This window comes from Monodon monoceros, unplaced genomic scaffold (assembly GCF_005190385.1).
Source record: "Monodon monoceros isolate NGI ecotype Baffin Bay Population unplaced genomic scaffold, NGI_Narwhal_1 Super_Scaffold_11, whole genome shotgun sequence".
NCBI lineage: Eukaryota > Metazoa > Chordata > Mammalia > Artiodactyla > Monodontidae > Monodon > Monodon monoceros.
This window is the reverse complement of record NW_021703767.1, coordinates 73,739,416-73,757,231: the sequence shown is the minus strand read 5'-3', so window position 1 is coordinate 73,757,231 and position 17,816 is coordinate 73,739,416. Positions and strand designations below refer to the sequence as shown.

Below are 17,816 nucleotides of genomic sequence, written 5' to 3'. Positions count from 1 at the left end.
CTAAGCACCTGTAGCTCCCCTTTTACCTTGGTCATACCCACACTATCTTCTACTTCATTAACTCAGTCAGATTACACTGTTAAACCTAGAAAATTCGGAGGAGGGGGCCCGGTTCACTCACACGGAGCCTCATTTCTACTCTGAAAGAAATGAAGGTAGTGAGGAGTCCAGGTAGTAGGTGAGACTTTTTTTCCTCAAAAAATGATCTTAGAAAAGGGGGAGCTGCTTTATGTTCAACTCTTTACAAGCTCTCTTATTATTATGAGGCAGTTTGTCAACTATTTGCAACCAAGGACTTTTGACAAAGAAAAATTGCCTCAGTTAGCGTAGCTCTGCTTACTTAGAGGGGTCACCTGATTAAATCAGCAAAAGACAGAGACAGACACATTTACTGGTATGACATAATTGTAAAGGGTGGATGTCATTTGTAAGCAGCACTTTTAAAAATCAGCTTTTTAGTGATACCAACTTAAAAAAAAAAGCTGTGTTAGTGGTGGCGATGCTGTGGCTGTCAGATGCATGCAAAAGTGGGAACTTAAGTTTTTACGAAATGAGGGCAAAAAGCACATTACTTCTAAACTAACGTATTAATTTATATAGTATGTGAACTTAAATATATACATGTAAATTACCAAATAGCATAATAGCAAACTTAAAAAATATTTTGTACTTGGGAAAACAGAGGATCCTACTTATTCAGGGCACTCAGCATTGCGCATAACAGTAGTTTTTTAAAGTGACCAACTGGCCAAGCTCGTGGGGACCCCCAGGATTCCCAGGCCCGGCCCCGGTGAGGCTCGCTGCCTCTGCCCATGCTGTGCACAAACACCGGGGGGCCCCGTCCAGCTGTGAGACCTTGCCTCGGTCCTTGCCTCCTGGTTTTCTTCCTCCTTCTCTGCACAGGTCAAAAGGGCTTGGGTGTCGGCATTCTCTCTGGCTTCAGAGGCAAATCCCAAAGCATGCCTCAGCTTGCTCTTCATCACCCAGGAAAGGAAAATGATCTGAGAAGTGAAGTTAAGGTCCACGGAGGCGGAGAACTTCAGCCACCGGTGCTGCCTTCACCTCTGCACCCTGAGGGCTCCATCCTGGGCTGGTTCCTTACCTCCCCGGGATCATCTGGTCGGGTCGGCCCCAGAACAGACACAGCTCATCTGAGGACAGAGCCAGGTCTGACACTCTCTAGCTCCTGTCCCCCTGAGGGCCCAGTACCCAGCCAGACACTGCCGCTAACAAGCACTTAGTAGATACCTGTTACACAAAAGGATTTTGAAAACCATTTTCCCTGGCTTACAAGGACAGTACACGTAGTGGGTTGAATAGTGTCCTCCCAAAATTCATATCCACTCAGAACCTCAGAATGTGATCTTATTTGGAAACAGGGTCTTTGCTGATATAATTAGTTAAGATGAGGTGGTAGTGGATTAGGGTGGATAAGGTAAGTCCTGTGGCAGGAACCTCACAGGAAGAAGAGAAGTAATGCAGAGATACACAAAGGGAAAAAGGCCAGGTGAAGATGGAGGCAGAAATTAAAATTATGCTGCCAACTCAATATCAGAAAACAAACAACCCAATCCCGAAATGGACAGAAGCCCTAAATAGACATTTCTCCAAAGAAGACATACAGATGGCCAACAAACACATGAAAGGATGCTCAACATCACTAATTATTAGAGAAATGCAAATCAAAACTACAATGAGGTATCACCTCGTACCAGTCAGAATGGCCATCATCAAAAACTCTACAAACAATAAATGCTGGAGAGGGTGTGGAGAAAAGGGAACCCTCTTGCACTGTTGGTGGGAATGTAAATTGATACAGCCACTATGGAGAACAGTATGGAGGTTCCTTATAAAACTAAAAATAGAATTACCATATGATCCAGCAATCCCACTACTGGGCATATACCCTGAGAAAACCATAATTCAAAAAGAGTCATGTTCCACAGTGTTCATTGCAGCTCTATTTACAATAGCCAGGACATGGAAGCAACCTAAGTGTCCATCGACAGATGAATGGATAAAGAAGATGTGACACATATATACAATGGAATATTACTCAGCCATAAAAAGAAACGAAATTGAGTTATCTGTAGTGAGGTGGATGGACCTAGAGACTGTTATACAGAGTGAAGTAAGTCAGAAAGAGAAAAGCAAATACCGTATGCTAATACATATGTATGGAATCTAAAAAAAAAAAAAAAGTGTTCTGATGAACCTAGGGGCAGGACAGGAATAAAGACGCAGACGTAGAGAATGGACTTGAGGACACAGGGAGGGAGAAGGGTAAGCTGGGATGAAGTGAGAGAGTGGCATGGACATATATACACTACCAAATGTAAAATAGATAGCTAGTGGGAAGCAGCCACATAGCACAGGGAGATCAGCTCGGTGCTTTGTGACCACCTAGAGGGGTGGGATGGGGAGGGTGGGAGGGAGGGAGACGCAAGAGGGAAGAGATATGGGGACATATGTATATGTAGAGCTGATTCACTTTGTTATAAGGCAGAAACAAACACACCATTGTAAAGCAATTATACTCCAATAAAGATGTTAAGAAAAAAAAATTATGCTGCCAGAAGCCAGGGAACGCCAGGAGCCACCAGAAGTTGGAAGAGTCAGTGAAAGATTCTCCCCTAGAACCTCTGGAGAGAGTATGGCTCCACCTGGATTTCGGACTTCTGGCTTCCAAAGCTGAGAGAATAAATTCCTGTGGTTTAAGCCATCACGTTTGTGGTTATGTGTTACGGCAGCCCTTGCAGACTCAAATAGTATGTGAGAAAATCCATTTCTAAACTATTTATGCTAAATCCACAGGTTTTCCACCCCTCCCCCAACCCCACCCAGCATCTCCAACTCGCCACTGTCTGAGCTTAGCTTGCCCTTGAGGCCCTCACACCAAGGTCACTGGGGTGTCAGCGCATCAGGCAACACCCCCTTGGGGATCAGAAAGGGGCTCAGCGATCACTGACAGCTTTTCTCTCTGCTTCCCCACCCCAGGCTCCAGCACCGAAGAGGACAGAAAACAGATGATCACTCGTGTAGGGCAGGTCAGCTTGCAAAGCCCTTCCCAGCCTGTGAGAAGACAAGGCAAAGGTGAGGAAAACAGGTTCACAGAGGACGGGGACCAATCCAGGTGGGGAGCAGCACCGAGACAGGAGCCTGGCTCTTCTGTGATCCCAAGGCCAGGAAGCTTCATACTCCCCTCTGCTGTTTCACAAAGCTCCAGTCAAGAGATATTTCTTCTTATTAAAAAATAAATAAAAAGGAGGAAGGACTTCCCTGGTGGCGCAGTGGGTAAGACTCTGCACTCCCAATGCAGGGCACCCAGGTTCGATCCCTTGTCAGGGAACTAGATCCCACATGCATGCCGCAACTAAGAAGCCAGCGAGCTGCAACTAAGGAGCCAGCCTGCCACAACTAAGACCCGGTGCAACCAAATAAATGAATAAATAAATAAAATTTTAAAAGGACACAAAGCACAAAACTGCACATTGCAATTGTGTCTGCCTCCCCCAGGATTCAAACCACCACCCTGGCTACTGGGAAAGAATTCTTTCTAGCAAGAGGGTAGGAGGGCAGATGAGGCACAGCAGCCAAGCCCCCGGGCCTGGGGTGGATACGGCGAGGTCCAGCGCTGCACGGCCGAGGGAGGTCAGGAACCAGGGTGTGGCCCGTAGCAGGTATTCAGGCCGCCGGTCATGGGCCACGATGGCCGAGGCGTAGAGGAGGCCAGCCAGGGCCGACAGGAGCCGGGTCCACAGGTAGATGGAGGGAAATGTCCTACCCCAGCACTGGGCAGAGAGAGAAGGGGGCTGGGCTGGGAGGAAACACTGCCACCTCCCTCAGCTCCCTTAAAGCTGATTCTAAGACCCAGGCCCCTGGTGATGTAAGAGGCTGGAGGGCAAGCCCTCTGCCCATGGCCAGTCCCCAGAGGTGCCACTTCTGTTGGGCTTCAAGCTGCTTCCAGGAATTCCCTGGCAGTCCAGTGGTTAGGGCTCCTCGCTTCCACTGCAGAGGGCATGGGTTCGATCCCTGGTTGGCGAACTAAGATCCTGCAAGCTGCACGGCGTGGCCAAAAAAAAAGAAAGCTGTTTTCTTTGTCTGGTGAACTCCTATTCATCCCTCAGAACCTGGCTTAAACCCAACTCTGGGAAACCATCCCTTAACACCTCCACCCTAAGGGGAGCAAGTTATTCCCTCTTCAGGGTCCCTCACACCTCTAACATATCCCTCTATTGGAGTGCCTTTCACCCTGATCATGACTTAGCTCCTTACACATCTGTCTGTCCAACAGACAGAGGGCTCCTGAGAGCAGGGCTGAGGTCCTCACCATCTCGGTGCCCTGGAACCCAGCACTGGGCAGGGGCTCGTGAATGTCAGTGGGGAGAGCAGGACGGAGACTGAATTATGGAGAACCAAGGGCCCACTCTTCTCGCCTCGGGGCCACCAACTCTGAACCAGGCGGGACGGGAAAGTCAGGAAAATTAGAGATAACATTCTGGAAATTTTGAAGCCAAGGGGATATTTCTGGAGAATGAGCAATGGAAATATTGGTTTTTAAAAAAGGAAACATGCAATATTTATATGTAAGTATCCTTTACAGGTTTAAAGTCACTTTATATACACATTAAGTATATATACAAATATTATGTATTTCCAATCATATACAATTACATAGGTATTTAAATTAATACATAAATATAAATTATATTATATATATATATATATATAAAACTTAGTTTGCTCATTAGATGACTATACTTAGAGACATACAGGCCTTGGTTAAGGAATGGAAAAAATTCAAGAGAAAAAGCATGTTTTAGCCTATTTTCTCCATTTTAATTTTAACCCTCAAAAAGATTCCTGGGACTTGCCTGGTGGCACAGCGGATAAGAATCTGCCTGACAATGCAGGGGAAACTGGTTTGAGCCCTGGTCTGGGAAGATCCCACATGCCACGGAGCAACTAAGCCCGTGTGCCACAGCTACTGAGCCTGCACTCTAGAGCCCACGAGCCAAAACTACTGAGCCCAAGTGCCACAACTACTGAAGCCCACGCGCCTAGAGCCCGTGCTCCGCCACCACAATGTGAAGCCCGCGCACTGCAATGAAGAGTAGCCCCTGCTCGCCGCAGCTAGAGAAAGTCCGCGCGCAGCAACGAAGACCCAACACGGCCAAAAATAAATAAATAAAATAAAATCAAAAAAAAAAAAAAAAAGATTCCTGGGAATTCCCCGGCGGTCCAGTGGTTGGGTCTCCATGCCTTCACTTCCAAGGGCCTGGGTTCAATCCCTGGTTGGGGAACTAGGATCCCACAAGCCGCACAGCACGGCCAAGGAAAGGGGAAGAAAGAAAAAACAGATTCCTCAGGAGTGTTACATCTCCCTCTGCATCTCTTCCAGTTTTGTTCCCGGGCCTCCCTGTTTCTGGCCTGCCACCCACTGAGCAGACGGCACGCAGCTGGGGACGGTGGCCCCTGACCCACTGGCCCCAGAGGCTGCGGGTAGAGTGTCACCCCTTCCCATCAGCCCGTCCCACCTCACACGGCCCAGCAGCACTGCTGTGGGGGGAAGACTTTGGGGTCCTCCAGTCCACCCACCCCCATTTTACAGAGGACACTGATGGTCAGAGGGGAAGGTGACTTGCAGAGCCGGGCTACGCCCTGAGCTGGATGAGGCCAAGCTGGGGGAGCCCTCTGCTCTCAGTCCCGTGCCAACCCACGGCCAGCGCCCACTGACTCAGAACTCAAGCTCTTCTCAGGGTCGGTACTAGGGTCCAGAGGGCTCCGCCTGCGGCGCTGCACACACAGCTGTGCTTCAAGCATCACTGCTTGAAGGCTGGAACTGGCTTGGCGACTCGAGATGTGGTATGAATTTCTCCAGCACACACAGGCCTGTCTAGCAGGTCAGGACAGACGGCTGGGAGGACGACCTGCCTGGTGGCTTCCCGGCAAATCCACGCTGGGGACTGGAAGCGGGCTGTGCCTCAGACACTCTTACAGCAGCAATGATTCCCTGTGTTGTCAGCACAATGCTTTACTGATCAGTGTGTGTTTCGCACCCTTTGTCCTGTTCAAGGACTTGCTCCTGGAAAAATGGGAACTTTTCCCACCAAAGCCACCCAGCCAGGCTGCTCCTCAGCGCCCCCTGCAGGGGTAAATTAGAAGCGGCTTCTGGGGGATCCAGGGCCCATGTCCAGGCTGGCTTGGCTTCCCTTAGCACTGCAACCCTGCTGGCTTTCTCCCTAATGAGGGAACCCTAGCTCTGGGTTATTCAGGGGACCAGAGACACTCAGGGCTGGCAGCCCCTCCGAGACTGCCCAGCTCAGTCCCCTTGCAATCCCCCTCTATCTTCTTGCCGAGGGGCCATCAGGTTTGAATGCCTCTAGTGGTGAGCCCACTACCTCCTAAAGCAGGAATAACAACACCAGCTGTTCTCAACATGCCAGGCACTGGGAAAAGTGTCTAACCCATGGAATTCTTCCTTTCACCGAACGGGAAGCGGCCCTCCCGGTAACCTCTTGGTTATTGATTCTGGTCTTGGTCCTGTTCTCCGAGACTGCAAAGAACAAGGCTGCTCTTTCTGCCCCAAGATAGCCCTCTGTTTCCTGTATCCGTGAGCTTCCTTTTCTCTAGGCCAAATGCAGTGACTCACTAAGAAGTGTCTGCTGGAAGCTACCCTGGGCAGACCCCAAGCACCTGGAACACAGTGAGAAATGAAACAGACAAGGGCACTGCTCTCACACTGCTGATGCTCTGCTAGGGGACCAGGCAGCAACCTGGTAAGTAACTAAAGGAGCTCATTCAGGCTGTGATAAATGCGATGAAGAAAATTAAGCAGAGGGAGGGACACAGCGGTGGGGCTGGCCTGGGGCTATTTTAGGTGGGATGGTGTTATGGGTTGAAAAGATGTTGGAGTCCCAGCCGCCAGAGGTAGTGAGTGTGGCCTTGTGTGGAAACAGGGTTTCTGCAGATGATCTAGGTAAGCTGAGGTTGTTACGGTGGCTCTAATCCAAGAGGACTGTGTCCTTGTGAAAAGAGGAAAGTCAGACACGGAAACATACGGAGGGAAGCCATGCGACCACACACACACACACACACACACACACACACACAGGGAGAACGCCACACAAATCCTGGGGTTGTGCTGCCACCAGCCAAGGAACTACCAGAAGCTTAGAGAAAGGCCTGGAACGGATCCCTCTCTAGGGCCTTCAGAAAGAGTGTGGCCCTGCTGACACTTTGGTATCGGACCTCTGGCCTCCAGGACTTAAAGACAGTATGTTTCTGTTGTTCAGAGTCTGGGATACTTTGTTATGGCAGCAGCAGGAAACTAATACAGGTGGTCAGGGCACTGCCGCTGTTCCTTCAAAGGTCCTCATGTGACACGGCTTCCCAGCCCTGACCACACCCTGGAGGCCCATCCCAGCGGTGGCTGAACTGAGCACAGTGTTCCCCATGCTCCCCTCCCTTGCCCTGGAGACAGCATCTTTGCTCATGAGGCCCTGTGCCCCGGGAGGTTTCAGGCTGCAGCTCCCACGAGCGGTCAACTAAGCACCCGCCTCCTCAAATCCTGCTCTCCTGGGATGGCTGTTAAACCACAGTGCTCTTGGGCAAGACTAAATGATGGGCCGTCACATTTCTGGCGTCAGGCCCCGCCATTTTCACGTGTCCATAATATGTGGCTCTTCGGCAGGCGCTCTCCTGCCTCGGTGGCCTTTCCCGCACACTCTGCTCTGCGCTGAGTGCCTTCCCTTCGCCTCTGCCTCCTCAGACCCCACCTGGCCTTCGCTGCCAACCTGGGGCCGCGCCAGCACCCAGTGCCTGGCAGCGTGAACGGTTTTCACCCTCGCTCATTTGAATAATGTAGGAGGCTTCTCTCTTTCTTCCAGAACCCCAAACATTTGATTCTTTCTTAGAGCATTCAAACATCCTGCTTTCCATTTCTGTGTCTTCCTTGGGGAGACTGTGAGCTCCCCAAGGGCAAGCAGGGCATCTCAAGGCACGTCTGTTCCCCCAAAGGACTGGCCATCACATGACTTCCCTAACCCCAGATGCCTGGAAAATACCTGCCAACAAGACACTCTCGAATACACAGACCCCAGGAGCTGCATGACCCTGTTCTCTAAAAGCTCAGATCTTCTCGTTCCTTAATGGGGTGCTTATCCATCCAAACTCAGGGGCTCCTTCCGGAGAGCCTGATTTTCATTTGCTACGAGAAATGGAGAGAACACAGTGCCCTCTCCCTGTGAGCCTGAGGACCCTCCGAGGCCTGGGGGCGGCTGTTCGCTGCCCACACACACGTGTATACACGCAAACACACCCACGTACACGCCCACATGCGCACATGTGAACGGAGACACCACCTCTCCACCCCGGTGACCTGGAGCTGGGAGGATGCTCCCAGATGCCCTAAGACCTGCCAGGGTGACCCACAGTCCCGGCCCCAGACTCACGATTCTGGAGAGTGGGGGGATCCGGGAAGCCCAGGAGCCCAAGGCTGCGATGCCGCCCAGCAGGTAGCCAAGGATTTCAGTATTGTCCTGCGGGAACGGTGATACACTCAGTACCCTGAGGAGATGCCCATGCACCCCAGGCCCATCCTTTTCTGCTTTTAGGAGGTTCTTCCCAACAAGGCCTAACCCTGACGCCCACCTCCAGGGCATCTGTTGGAACTAGGAGAAGGGGAGGGGCCCGCATTCCCCCCCCCCCCCCCCCCCCCCCCCGGTCAGGTCCCCCTGAGCAGGCTCGACCTCACCTGTACCAGGCTTCCCAGCAGCCTCCGCTGCGGCCCTCGGATGGGGCCTGAAGCCTTCGGGACAGCGGCCCACAGAGCCCAGCCTGGGCCCAGGCTCAGCGGCAGGACCAGGGCAAATATGCTGGCCCTGAGCTGCCGCCTCCTCTTTCTCTCCCGGGATCCCCGACCTGCAACAGACACCAAGATCCCACAGGGCTCCCGGGATCTGGAACTCAACAGACAGCTGCGTGGGAAGAACTGGTGTCGACCCCAGACCCGAGGCCAGGATGGGCTCCCACACTGTTCCACAGGCCAGCCCCTCACCTCCCTTCAAGGGCCTGTGGTTGGGTTTTCCCCCCTTCCCCTTATCCCCCCAACCCCCCATGACTGGCACTCTTCCCCTTCCTCAGCCTCTCATAGTGTTTTATGTTTCAAGGCAGGGCAACGTGATCCTTTTTCATATGCATCTGCACGCACACAGAGTCGCCCGTCCTAGACTGGAGACCGCTGAAGGCAGGCACTGTGCCCGGCCAGTGCTAGAATCCGCACGGAGCCCGGCACAGAGCGGAACCGGCACAAGCTTGGTGAATGTATTATGAGTGGGCACGCTGGTGCCAAGGCACCAAAGCTGTGAGTAGGATAAGCATCGTCTTTGAAAGTCTCCTTGAAATAGAAGACAGATCCGCCTCTGAACAATTCCAAAAAGAACATTCCTCCTCTGGGCAGCCTCGAGCAGCTGAGAGCATCTTACATCACCCCTGATGCAAGCATTTCCCTTTGGGACAAGGGTCCGAGCACACTGCTGCCCCTTCTCAGGAAAGTCCCAGTCCCACATACTTAAGGCTACTCAACCCATCTCAGTTACTTCCAGCGCCCGATCGGCCTGAGGCAGCCCAGGTGCTTCGCTTGGAGCCCCTGGACTTGCACACTGAGTATCACTGTCCATCCCCAAAGCCCCGCCCCCTCCCCTCCCTGACCTCGGCCCATGCTGCCCTTTCACCTGGAATGCCCTTCCTTGCGGTCCCAGTTCCGACGTCACATCCTTCTCTGACACCTGCAGCCCCTCCCCTCCTCTGGTTGCCCATTGTGTGCCCACACCCCCTTACTAGCAGCGCTAACTACCTTTTAGGCCCCTGACTCCCCGCTCTGGGTGAAACCAAGGAGCTCGCCCATTCGTCTGTATTTGGCAGGGTCCAGGCTCGGGCGTGACAGGGAGAGGCACTCAGCACACTGATGGATGAAATGAGTGGATGGGTGAAGACAGGAACGGATGGCGGCACACTTACCTGAACTGGACTTGACTTTGGAGCTGCAGACTGGGAAGAGAATGGACACGAAGCTCACCAGGTCAACAGCTGCTAGGTAGACACCAGTGAAGACCTGGGAGCAAAGGAAAGGGGGTCTTGGTGTTCAAACACCTTTCAGCAACTGTAGCACCGCTCATTCTGGCTCTCCTCTACCACGTGTGTTCCACTGATGTAGGGCTTCCAGGGACACCTCCGACCCCAGGAAAGGTTGGTTATCACCTCCATTTGACTAACGAGGAGATGGGGTGCTTAAGTAACCAATCCCATTATGCAGACGCCCATCAGAGAGATGGGATAAGAACTCAGCCCGCCCCACTTTCCACTGGACAGCATGGTCTCTGCTGTGCAACTTTGGCCCAGCCACTGAACTTCCCTGGGCCTCGGTTTCCTCATCTAGAAAGCAGGGATAATAACAGTGCCCCCCTCATTGTTAAGTAGATTGTATGGGCCGATACATGGGAAATTGCTTAGGCCAGCGACTGGACGAAAGTAAAATGCACCCACCCACACATGCACTAGCTACTGACAGTATAGTTGACACTTGAAGAACTCAGGGGTTGGGGCACCGACTCCTCTGCAGTGGAAATTCCAAGTATAACTTTACAGTCAGCCCTCTGTATCCGAGGTTCTGCATCCATGGATTCAACCAACTGTGGATCCTGTAGTGCCGTAGTGTGTATTTATTGAAAAAAAAATCCATGTATACGTGGACACACACAGTTCAAACCCATGTTGTTCAAGGGTCCACTGTACTTGGTGCTTACAAGCATGCGTTCTGGGGTTTGAATCCTGACTCTGTACTTACTAGAGGGTGACTTTAGCAAGGTTATTTAACCTCGCTATGCCTCAGTTTCCACATGTATAAAACAGGGATAATGAGAGCACCCACGACATAGGTCGATTTGAGGACGAAATGAGTTAATACATGAAAAGCCCTTAATGTCAAGTACGTAGTTAAGTATTTAATAAATACCAGCTATTATTATTGGACTTGAGCTAGGCCTCGTTATAGTCTATCAGCTAATGACAACGGGCTCCCAGAAGGAAAGGTGATTTGTTTCTGATAGAATGCTGCTCACAGCAGGGCCTAGAACTCTCCAAACCTGTGTCCAACCACTAGGCTCCCCTCCTTCACATCTACCTGGATGGCAAAAGGCCAGGACCAGCCCCCTGAAGTGGGACCCATAGGTCCTCCCTGGGATATGTGTTTTGGGATAAGCCCCTTCTACACAGATATGTTTGAGGGTCTAGACTTTGGAAAAACTTGAGACTGCTCCTCCCTTGCTCCAAAGCCCACATCACCACCTGGGAAAGGATTCAGACACCCCTGCCTGAGCTGCGGCTGGGCCCTGGGCTCTAAAAACAACAATCCCTTTTTACTGGATATCTACTATGCGTCAGCAGGTGTTTTAAGTGATGGGGATATGGTAGCGAATAAAAATTTTTGCCCTTATGGAGCTGACATTCTAGTAGGGGTTAACATACAATAAGCCATAAACATAATGAATAAGTAAAGTCGATGGTATATTAGGGAAAACTAGAGCAAGGTGAGGTTGTCTGGAGCACCTGTGGTAGGGGCAGGGCACACTTTTAAACAGGTGATCAGGGAGGCCTTATTGAGAAGGAGATATCTGAGCAAAGACTTAAAGGAGGTGAGCAGTGAGCCACGTGGGTATTGGAGGAGCAGGAAGGCCAGCAGGGGCACAAGCCCTGAGGCGAAACTGCCTCCCATGGGGAAGGAACGAGACAGAAACCACTGTCACCTGTGGGCCCAACACACCTGGATGGTGAGCTGTTTGGCCAGAATCGCCCCGATGGTGTCACACAGGCTGGTCAGGAGGCAGCAGGCAGCACACAGCGCCGACTGGTCCCGTCCGGATTTCTTCCCACATCTCAGATAGAGAAGCCTGCGGGGACAGACAGGCGTGTGGGCAGAACACGGAGACGTGAGTTTGGGTTCCCAAAGCAGGTGTCTGAAAAGGGCAATTGTGACTTTAGGTCCCTCAGAATCACTTTCTTCCCGATATTCAGCAGGTGGTTTTGACCTTAGTTTACAGGTGGTTAAAGAAAGGATGGAAAGCCTCCGAGCCTCTGACCAACAAGCCCATGGCAGGAGGCAGACCTCGTGAAAGGATGAAAGAAATTCCTCCTACAAATCTGGCTGCCTCAAGTTCATGACCCACCACTCAGTGCTGACAAATGAGCTGTCAGCTTTTATGTTTTGAAAGGAAACAGGAGGGTTATAAAAGTAACCCAATCATTGCAGTTAAACTGCAGAGCAGAGTTAATTGCCTGGATTAAAAAGGCAACTTGCTTCTTTGAAATTAAAATGAAATCCTTCTAATCCATCTGTGCAGTGAAATGGCCTGGCTTCTGCCAGCTGCATCCAAACTGATTTCATTTTGGGTGCATGTTCCTCACACACCGGGGGAGACTCCTCTAAGCTGCGATGGCACTTTGGGCTGACCTCCCCCTAGGGGCCCCACTGCTGGCTTCTCTCCCTTACTGCCCGCTTTCCACCCCCAGGAACAAGCGCAGGAAGGCAGGACAGACCGGAAGGGGCCAGATGTCTCTCTGTCAGCATCATTGATCGGATCTTGGAAATACTTTATTCTAGATGTTTCCCTGCTCCATTTCTGTGGAGAAACTGAGGCATGATTGCAGCTCTGTTTTCACTTCATTTAACCACAGGGTGGTACTCACTCTACATCATTAGGACCATATGGCTGGTTCTGAGCATCAGCCCTTGGGACTAATGAATGAGGACAGAAGGCCATTGGGCTCCCAAACATTCCCCAACCAGCCAGCCGAAGCCCAAAGCTCACAGTGGGAATACCAACTGCTAATTTGGGTCCTGAAACTGTTTCAAGGCCCAGGAGTGAAGACTCCTACGTTAGAGACTCTCTGAGTTGGACCCAAATTAGAAATAATTCATTTAGGGCTTCCCTGATGGCGCAGTGGTTAAGAATCCGCCTGCCAATGCAGGGGACACGGGCTCGAGCCCTGGTCTGGGAAGATCCCACATGCCGCGGAGCAACTAAGCCCGTGCGCCACAACTACTGAGCCAGCGCTCTAGAGCCCGCGAGTCACAACTACTGAGCCCGTGTGCCACAACTACTGAGGCCTGCGCGCCTGGAGTCCGTGCTCTGCAACAAGAGAAGCCACCGCCATGAGAAGCCCGCGCACCACAACAACGAAGAGTAGCCCCCGCTCACCACAACCAGAGAAAGCCCGTGCGCAGCAACCAAGACCCAACACAGCCAAAAAAATAAAACAAACAAATAAATAAATAAATTGATTTAAAAAAAGAAATAATTCATTTCAACCCTCCCATTTGAGAAAGGAGAAAACTGAGGCCTATGGTGAAAGGTGAGTTAACGGCAGGCCTCTGCTTCACGTGTGGCGGCTCTGCGTGTGCCCTGCAGCTCTCCGGCCACTTCCCCAGCTCTTAGGGGTCAGGTATCCCGGGCTGACTCTGACCCAGTCCCCACACAGCTGAGGCAAGGCGAAAAGGCAGAGGCTGTGCTCTCAGCCTGGCCACTGGGCATTCTCGAGGGAGCTCCTTAACCTCTCCAAGCCTTAGCTCCTGGAGGGTAAGACGTCTAATAATACTGGCTTTAGAGGGTGGCGGTGAGGGACAAGTGAGATAATGCACAAAAAGTGCCTTGTTAGTTCCCATCCTCTGATCTGGGTAGTTTACCTCACAAGCCTGCCCCTTTCTAGTAGGTTCTGGGATTTCGGTTCTCCCTATTTACTCAGGCAAGTTAGTTAACCTCTCAGCAGCTCAGGCTTCTCATCTAAGCGGGGTCAATGACAGTCCCTACCCCATGGGGCTGTGGCAGGGATCAGTGAGTTAACGCAGCACTAGGCCCTCAGTAACTGTTCTAAGTGTCTTCTTATTCATATTCCAGGGACTGGGCAGTGGGGCTGCAGAATCTCTCCACCAGCGTCAAATGCCTGAGGGGAACATGACTGCCTGTCAAAGGTGAGCCGGTGTCAGCCTCCCTCAGGGGTGGTCCTTCTCCCCTTCCAGGGAATACGTGGGTGGCACCATCCTCCAGAGCTTGGGACAGGGTGGCAGAAGATCTGGAGACCATCTTTAGCCAGACTTCACCCTTAGAACCCAGGTTATGGGGACCACTTGGCCAAAACACTCCAGGTGTCGGACAGACCAGGGCAAAGTCTGTGGCCAGAGTCGGATACTAGCCTCCCCTCTTCTCAGCTAAGAGGGCCAGTAAATTGAGGCCAGAAACATTGAGAGACTTGTCCAAGGCCCTTGCCCTCCGCCAAGGGTTGATGGCAGTGTTGGAGCAATAATAATGCTGTTTAATGAGCATTTAGTAAGAGCTTTACCAGTACTATTTGATCCTCCCAGCCGTCCTATGTGCTATCATCCCCATTTACGTGAGTAAAACGAGCCCCAGGGATCTTATAGCTCGCCCAGCTCACACGGCCAGTAAACGGGGAAAGGCTGACACTAGAACCCAGGACTGGCTGCTTCCAGTCCACGGCCCCGTCCACTGCACCACCCAGCCTCCTCCTGCTGGCTCCCAGCCCAGCCTCCTGTGCGTGGAATCCGGAAAGAAGTATCTGATTTCAGTCTACAGCAAAATGTTCCTCTCGATCCTGCAATTGTGCTGCCTCCTGCATCCTCCCTTTCTGCCCCCTTCCCTCTAGGTTTCCAAGCGCGAGTTGGCAGGGGGCAGCGCCCCATTTCCCCCCGCGGCCGCCCCGGTCCCCGCCCTGACGCCGCCCGGCCCCAGTCCCCATTACAGCGCGTGGACGGCGATCCAGCAGGAGAAGGCGCAGATCCACAGGCCGAAGGAGATGCAGACACGGTGGCGGGCGAAGCAGTGGTCCAGGTAGTCCCAGTCCCAGAGCGCGGGCGCGGGGCTGGGAGCCTCCCCCATGGCTGTCTCGGCTCCGCCTGGCCCGGTGCCCGCGCCTCCGCCTGGCCGGGGACCCGCGCGCAGCCTCCCCCCGCTGCCCGCCGCCCCGGGCGCTGCCTCCCCGCGCGTCTCCCTCTCCGGTTCTGTTCCTTCGCGGCGGCCCCAGCCGAGCGCGCCGACCGCAGGCCGGAGACAGGCGCGCCCAGCTCCGCGCTCCAGGGGGCGGGCGGCGGCGGTCAAGACTCGAGGGGAAAGTTTCCGGGAACGCGCGGCTTCCCACTCCTCGCGCTATTGTCGGGGGTCGGCGGGCGGGAGGCCGCCCCCCAGTGGCGGAAGCCGGGAGCAGCCTCTGCACAAAGGCTGCGCCCCACGCCCCCCAGACAGCGGCAGCACGGCTCCCGCGGACCCCTTCGCTGTCACGCACCCCCAAACCCGGCGGCCAGAGCGGAATACAGTGACCTGCCGGCGCACTGTGAGGCACCTCGTCCGTTCATTAACCTACCATATTTCCTGAGTCAAACAATACATACTTGGCGCCTGGGGAGCTTGCTTGGGCGCTGGGGATCCCGCGATGAGTGGGGCTTGGTCCAGATCGTTAAAATGGCACAATACAAAGGGTGCTGTGGGAGGCCAAGAAGGAGGAATCAAACGCGCCCCTCTGCATCCTTCCTCACTCTTTTCTGAGGCTGCAGCTGCACCCTGTGTCCCTGTTCCGTTGCCCAAGCGGGGCTCTGGAGGCGAAGTCCTCTTACCCCGCGACCCCCGCAGCCAGGGAGCCCCGTGATTTTTGCAATATGTCCCCTCCCATCCAGCCACACTGCCGTCAGTTCAAGTACACAGGGCTATTGTTCTTGAAAACAAACTATTATTATGATTTTAAATTTTCATTGTTGATTTTAATAACTTTTCTTAAAGGACATGACTATATCATTTCTTTTTTTTATTTTTAAAAATAGCTTTACTGAGATCCCATGCATATATCATAAAATTCACCCATTTAAAGTGTACAATTCAGTGGTTTTTAATATATCCACAGAGTTGTGCAACCACCACCATTATCTAATTTTAGAACATTTTCATTACCTGCCAAAAAACCTAGTGCCTACTAGCAGTTACTCTCCACCCCTCTCAAGCACTCCCAGCCCTAGGCAACCACACATCTACCTCTGTCTCTATGGAGCTGCCTATGCTGGACATTCCTTATAAATGGAATCATCCAATAGTGACCTTTTTGCGACTGACTTAGCATAATGTTTTTAAGCGTCATCCATGTTGTAGCATGTATCCGTATGTTATTTCTTTTTATGGCTGAAAAATAATCCATTGTATGGTTGTACCAGATTTATTTATCTTTTCATCAGTTGATGGACATTTGGGTTGTTTCCACTTTTTGGCTGTTATGAATAATGCACTGTGAACATTTGTCTACAAGTTTTTGTGTGGACATAGGTTTTCAGTCCTCTTGGTCACATACCTAGGAGTAGAATTGCTGGGTCCCATGGTAACTCTGTGTTTCAAGTTTCGAGGAACTACTGGACTGTTTTCCAAAGTGGCTACACTATTTTATTGGTTCATTCATTTTAAAAAAGTTATGACCACACACGGGAGAAATAAAACACTATCTGTCAGGCATTGTGCTAGGAGCGGGGGACACACTGTTGAGAAAAACAGATGTTTTTCTACCTCAGTGGAATTTACAGTCCAGTAGAAAAGAGAGAGATATTAAACAGGCAATCGAGCAAATAAAGATAAAATTAAAATATGTTATTAAGCAAAAGGGGCCAAAATTCAAATAGTAACATGATTAAGATGAATTGATATAAAATTCATGCCAACTAAGACAAGATTAAAGGGTTAAATTAAAAATATATGTAACCCAAGTTTCTCATAGTGTATAAACAAAAAATGCTCCTAGTCTGAAACCTCTGCCTTCTGATTCTTTTTTTTTTTCCTTCTTCATCTTTTTTTTTCTTCTTTGTTTTTGCCTTCTTGTTCTTTTCGGGCTCTTCCGGTGTTTGTTCTCTGTGCTTACAAATGGTCATCTCTACCTTGCTCTCCTGTGGGTGCTGACCAGTGACTGCCTAGATCCTGAGTTCCTCTAGTGATGCTGTCTACTTACTGCTCCCAAAGGCAGATCTATCCAAAGATAATCTATTCCACTAATTATCTCACTGAAGTGAGGACACAGCCCACAGTTTTGTGTCACTCTCTCACCAGGCCCTAAGGTTGCCTTATGCTCTCAGTTTTGTTTTGACTTGAAGATACCACTATTTAATGTGATTCAATCTTTGTTACGGTTTCCTTCTCTCTCAGGCTCAGCATAGACCCTGGGGAGGTGGGCCTAATTTAAAAGTTGCGGGGACTTCCCTGGCTGTCCAGTGGTTAAGGCCCCGTGCTTCCAATGCTGGGGGCACGGGTTCGATCCCTGATCGGGGAACGGAGATCCCACAAGCTGCATGGTGCGGCCAAAAAATAAAAATAAAAAATAAAAGTTGCTTCAGGGAATTCCCTGGTGGTCCAGTGGTTAGAACTCGGCGCCTTCACTGCCGTGGCCCCGGTTTGATCCCTGGTCGGGGAACTAAGAACCCTGCTTGGCCAATCCTCCTCACCCACATTGGACCAGGTTTACACACATTAACGTCTTTTTCTTAAATTAGTAGTTAATTCTCCACCTTTTCTGTGACTCCTCTGAGAACCTGAAGAAAACCTCATCCCTGAAAAATATGAACTTGTGTGCACACCCACACACAGTTTCTCGTATAATCTTAAGGAATTTATGGAACGCCTGAAATTCAACTATGGATTCCATAGCAGAATAGACCCAGACTAAAAATCCCTAGTTTAAGGGTTTAAGTCCTACAGGTACCCTGCCTGAGCAGTTGAGGC

At 51.3% G+C, this 17,816-nt stretch overlaps 1 protein-coding gene across 1 annotated transcript in view; it reads right to left on the bottom strand.

Annotated features, from left to right (window-relative positions):
• The window catches only part of TMEM44 (transmembrane protein 44), a 35,541-nt gene extending 20,537 nt beyond the window's left edge, over window positions 1-15,004 (bottom strand). The window contains exons 1-7 of the mRNA XM_029213628.1: window positions 14,815-15,004; window positions 11,822-11,948; window positions 10,021-10,114; window positions 8,756-8,922; window positions 8,454-8,540; window positions 3,621-3,791; window positions 861-1,001 (exon numbers count right to left, since the gene is read on the bottom strand). Of these exons, the coding sequence (XP_029069461.1) occupies window positions 861-1,001; window positions 3,621-3,791; window positions 8,454-8,540; window positions 8,756-8,922; window positions 10,021-10,114; window positions 11,822-11,948; window positions 14,815-14,951 (924 nt within the window). The 5' untranslated portion in view covers window positions 14,952-15,004. The remainder of the gene's footprint in view (window positions 1-860; window positions 1,002-3,620; window positions 3,792-8,453; window positions 8,541-8,755; window positions 8,923-10,020; window positions 10,115-11,821; window positions 11,949-14,814) is intronic.
• Between the last annotated feature and the right edge of the window lie 2,812 nt (window positions 15,005-17,816).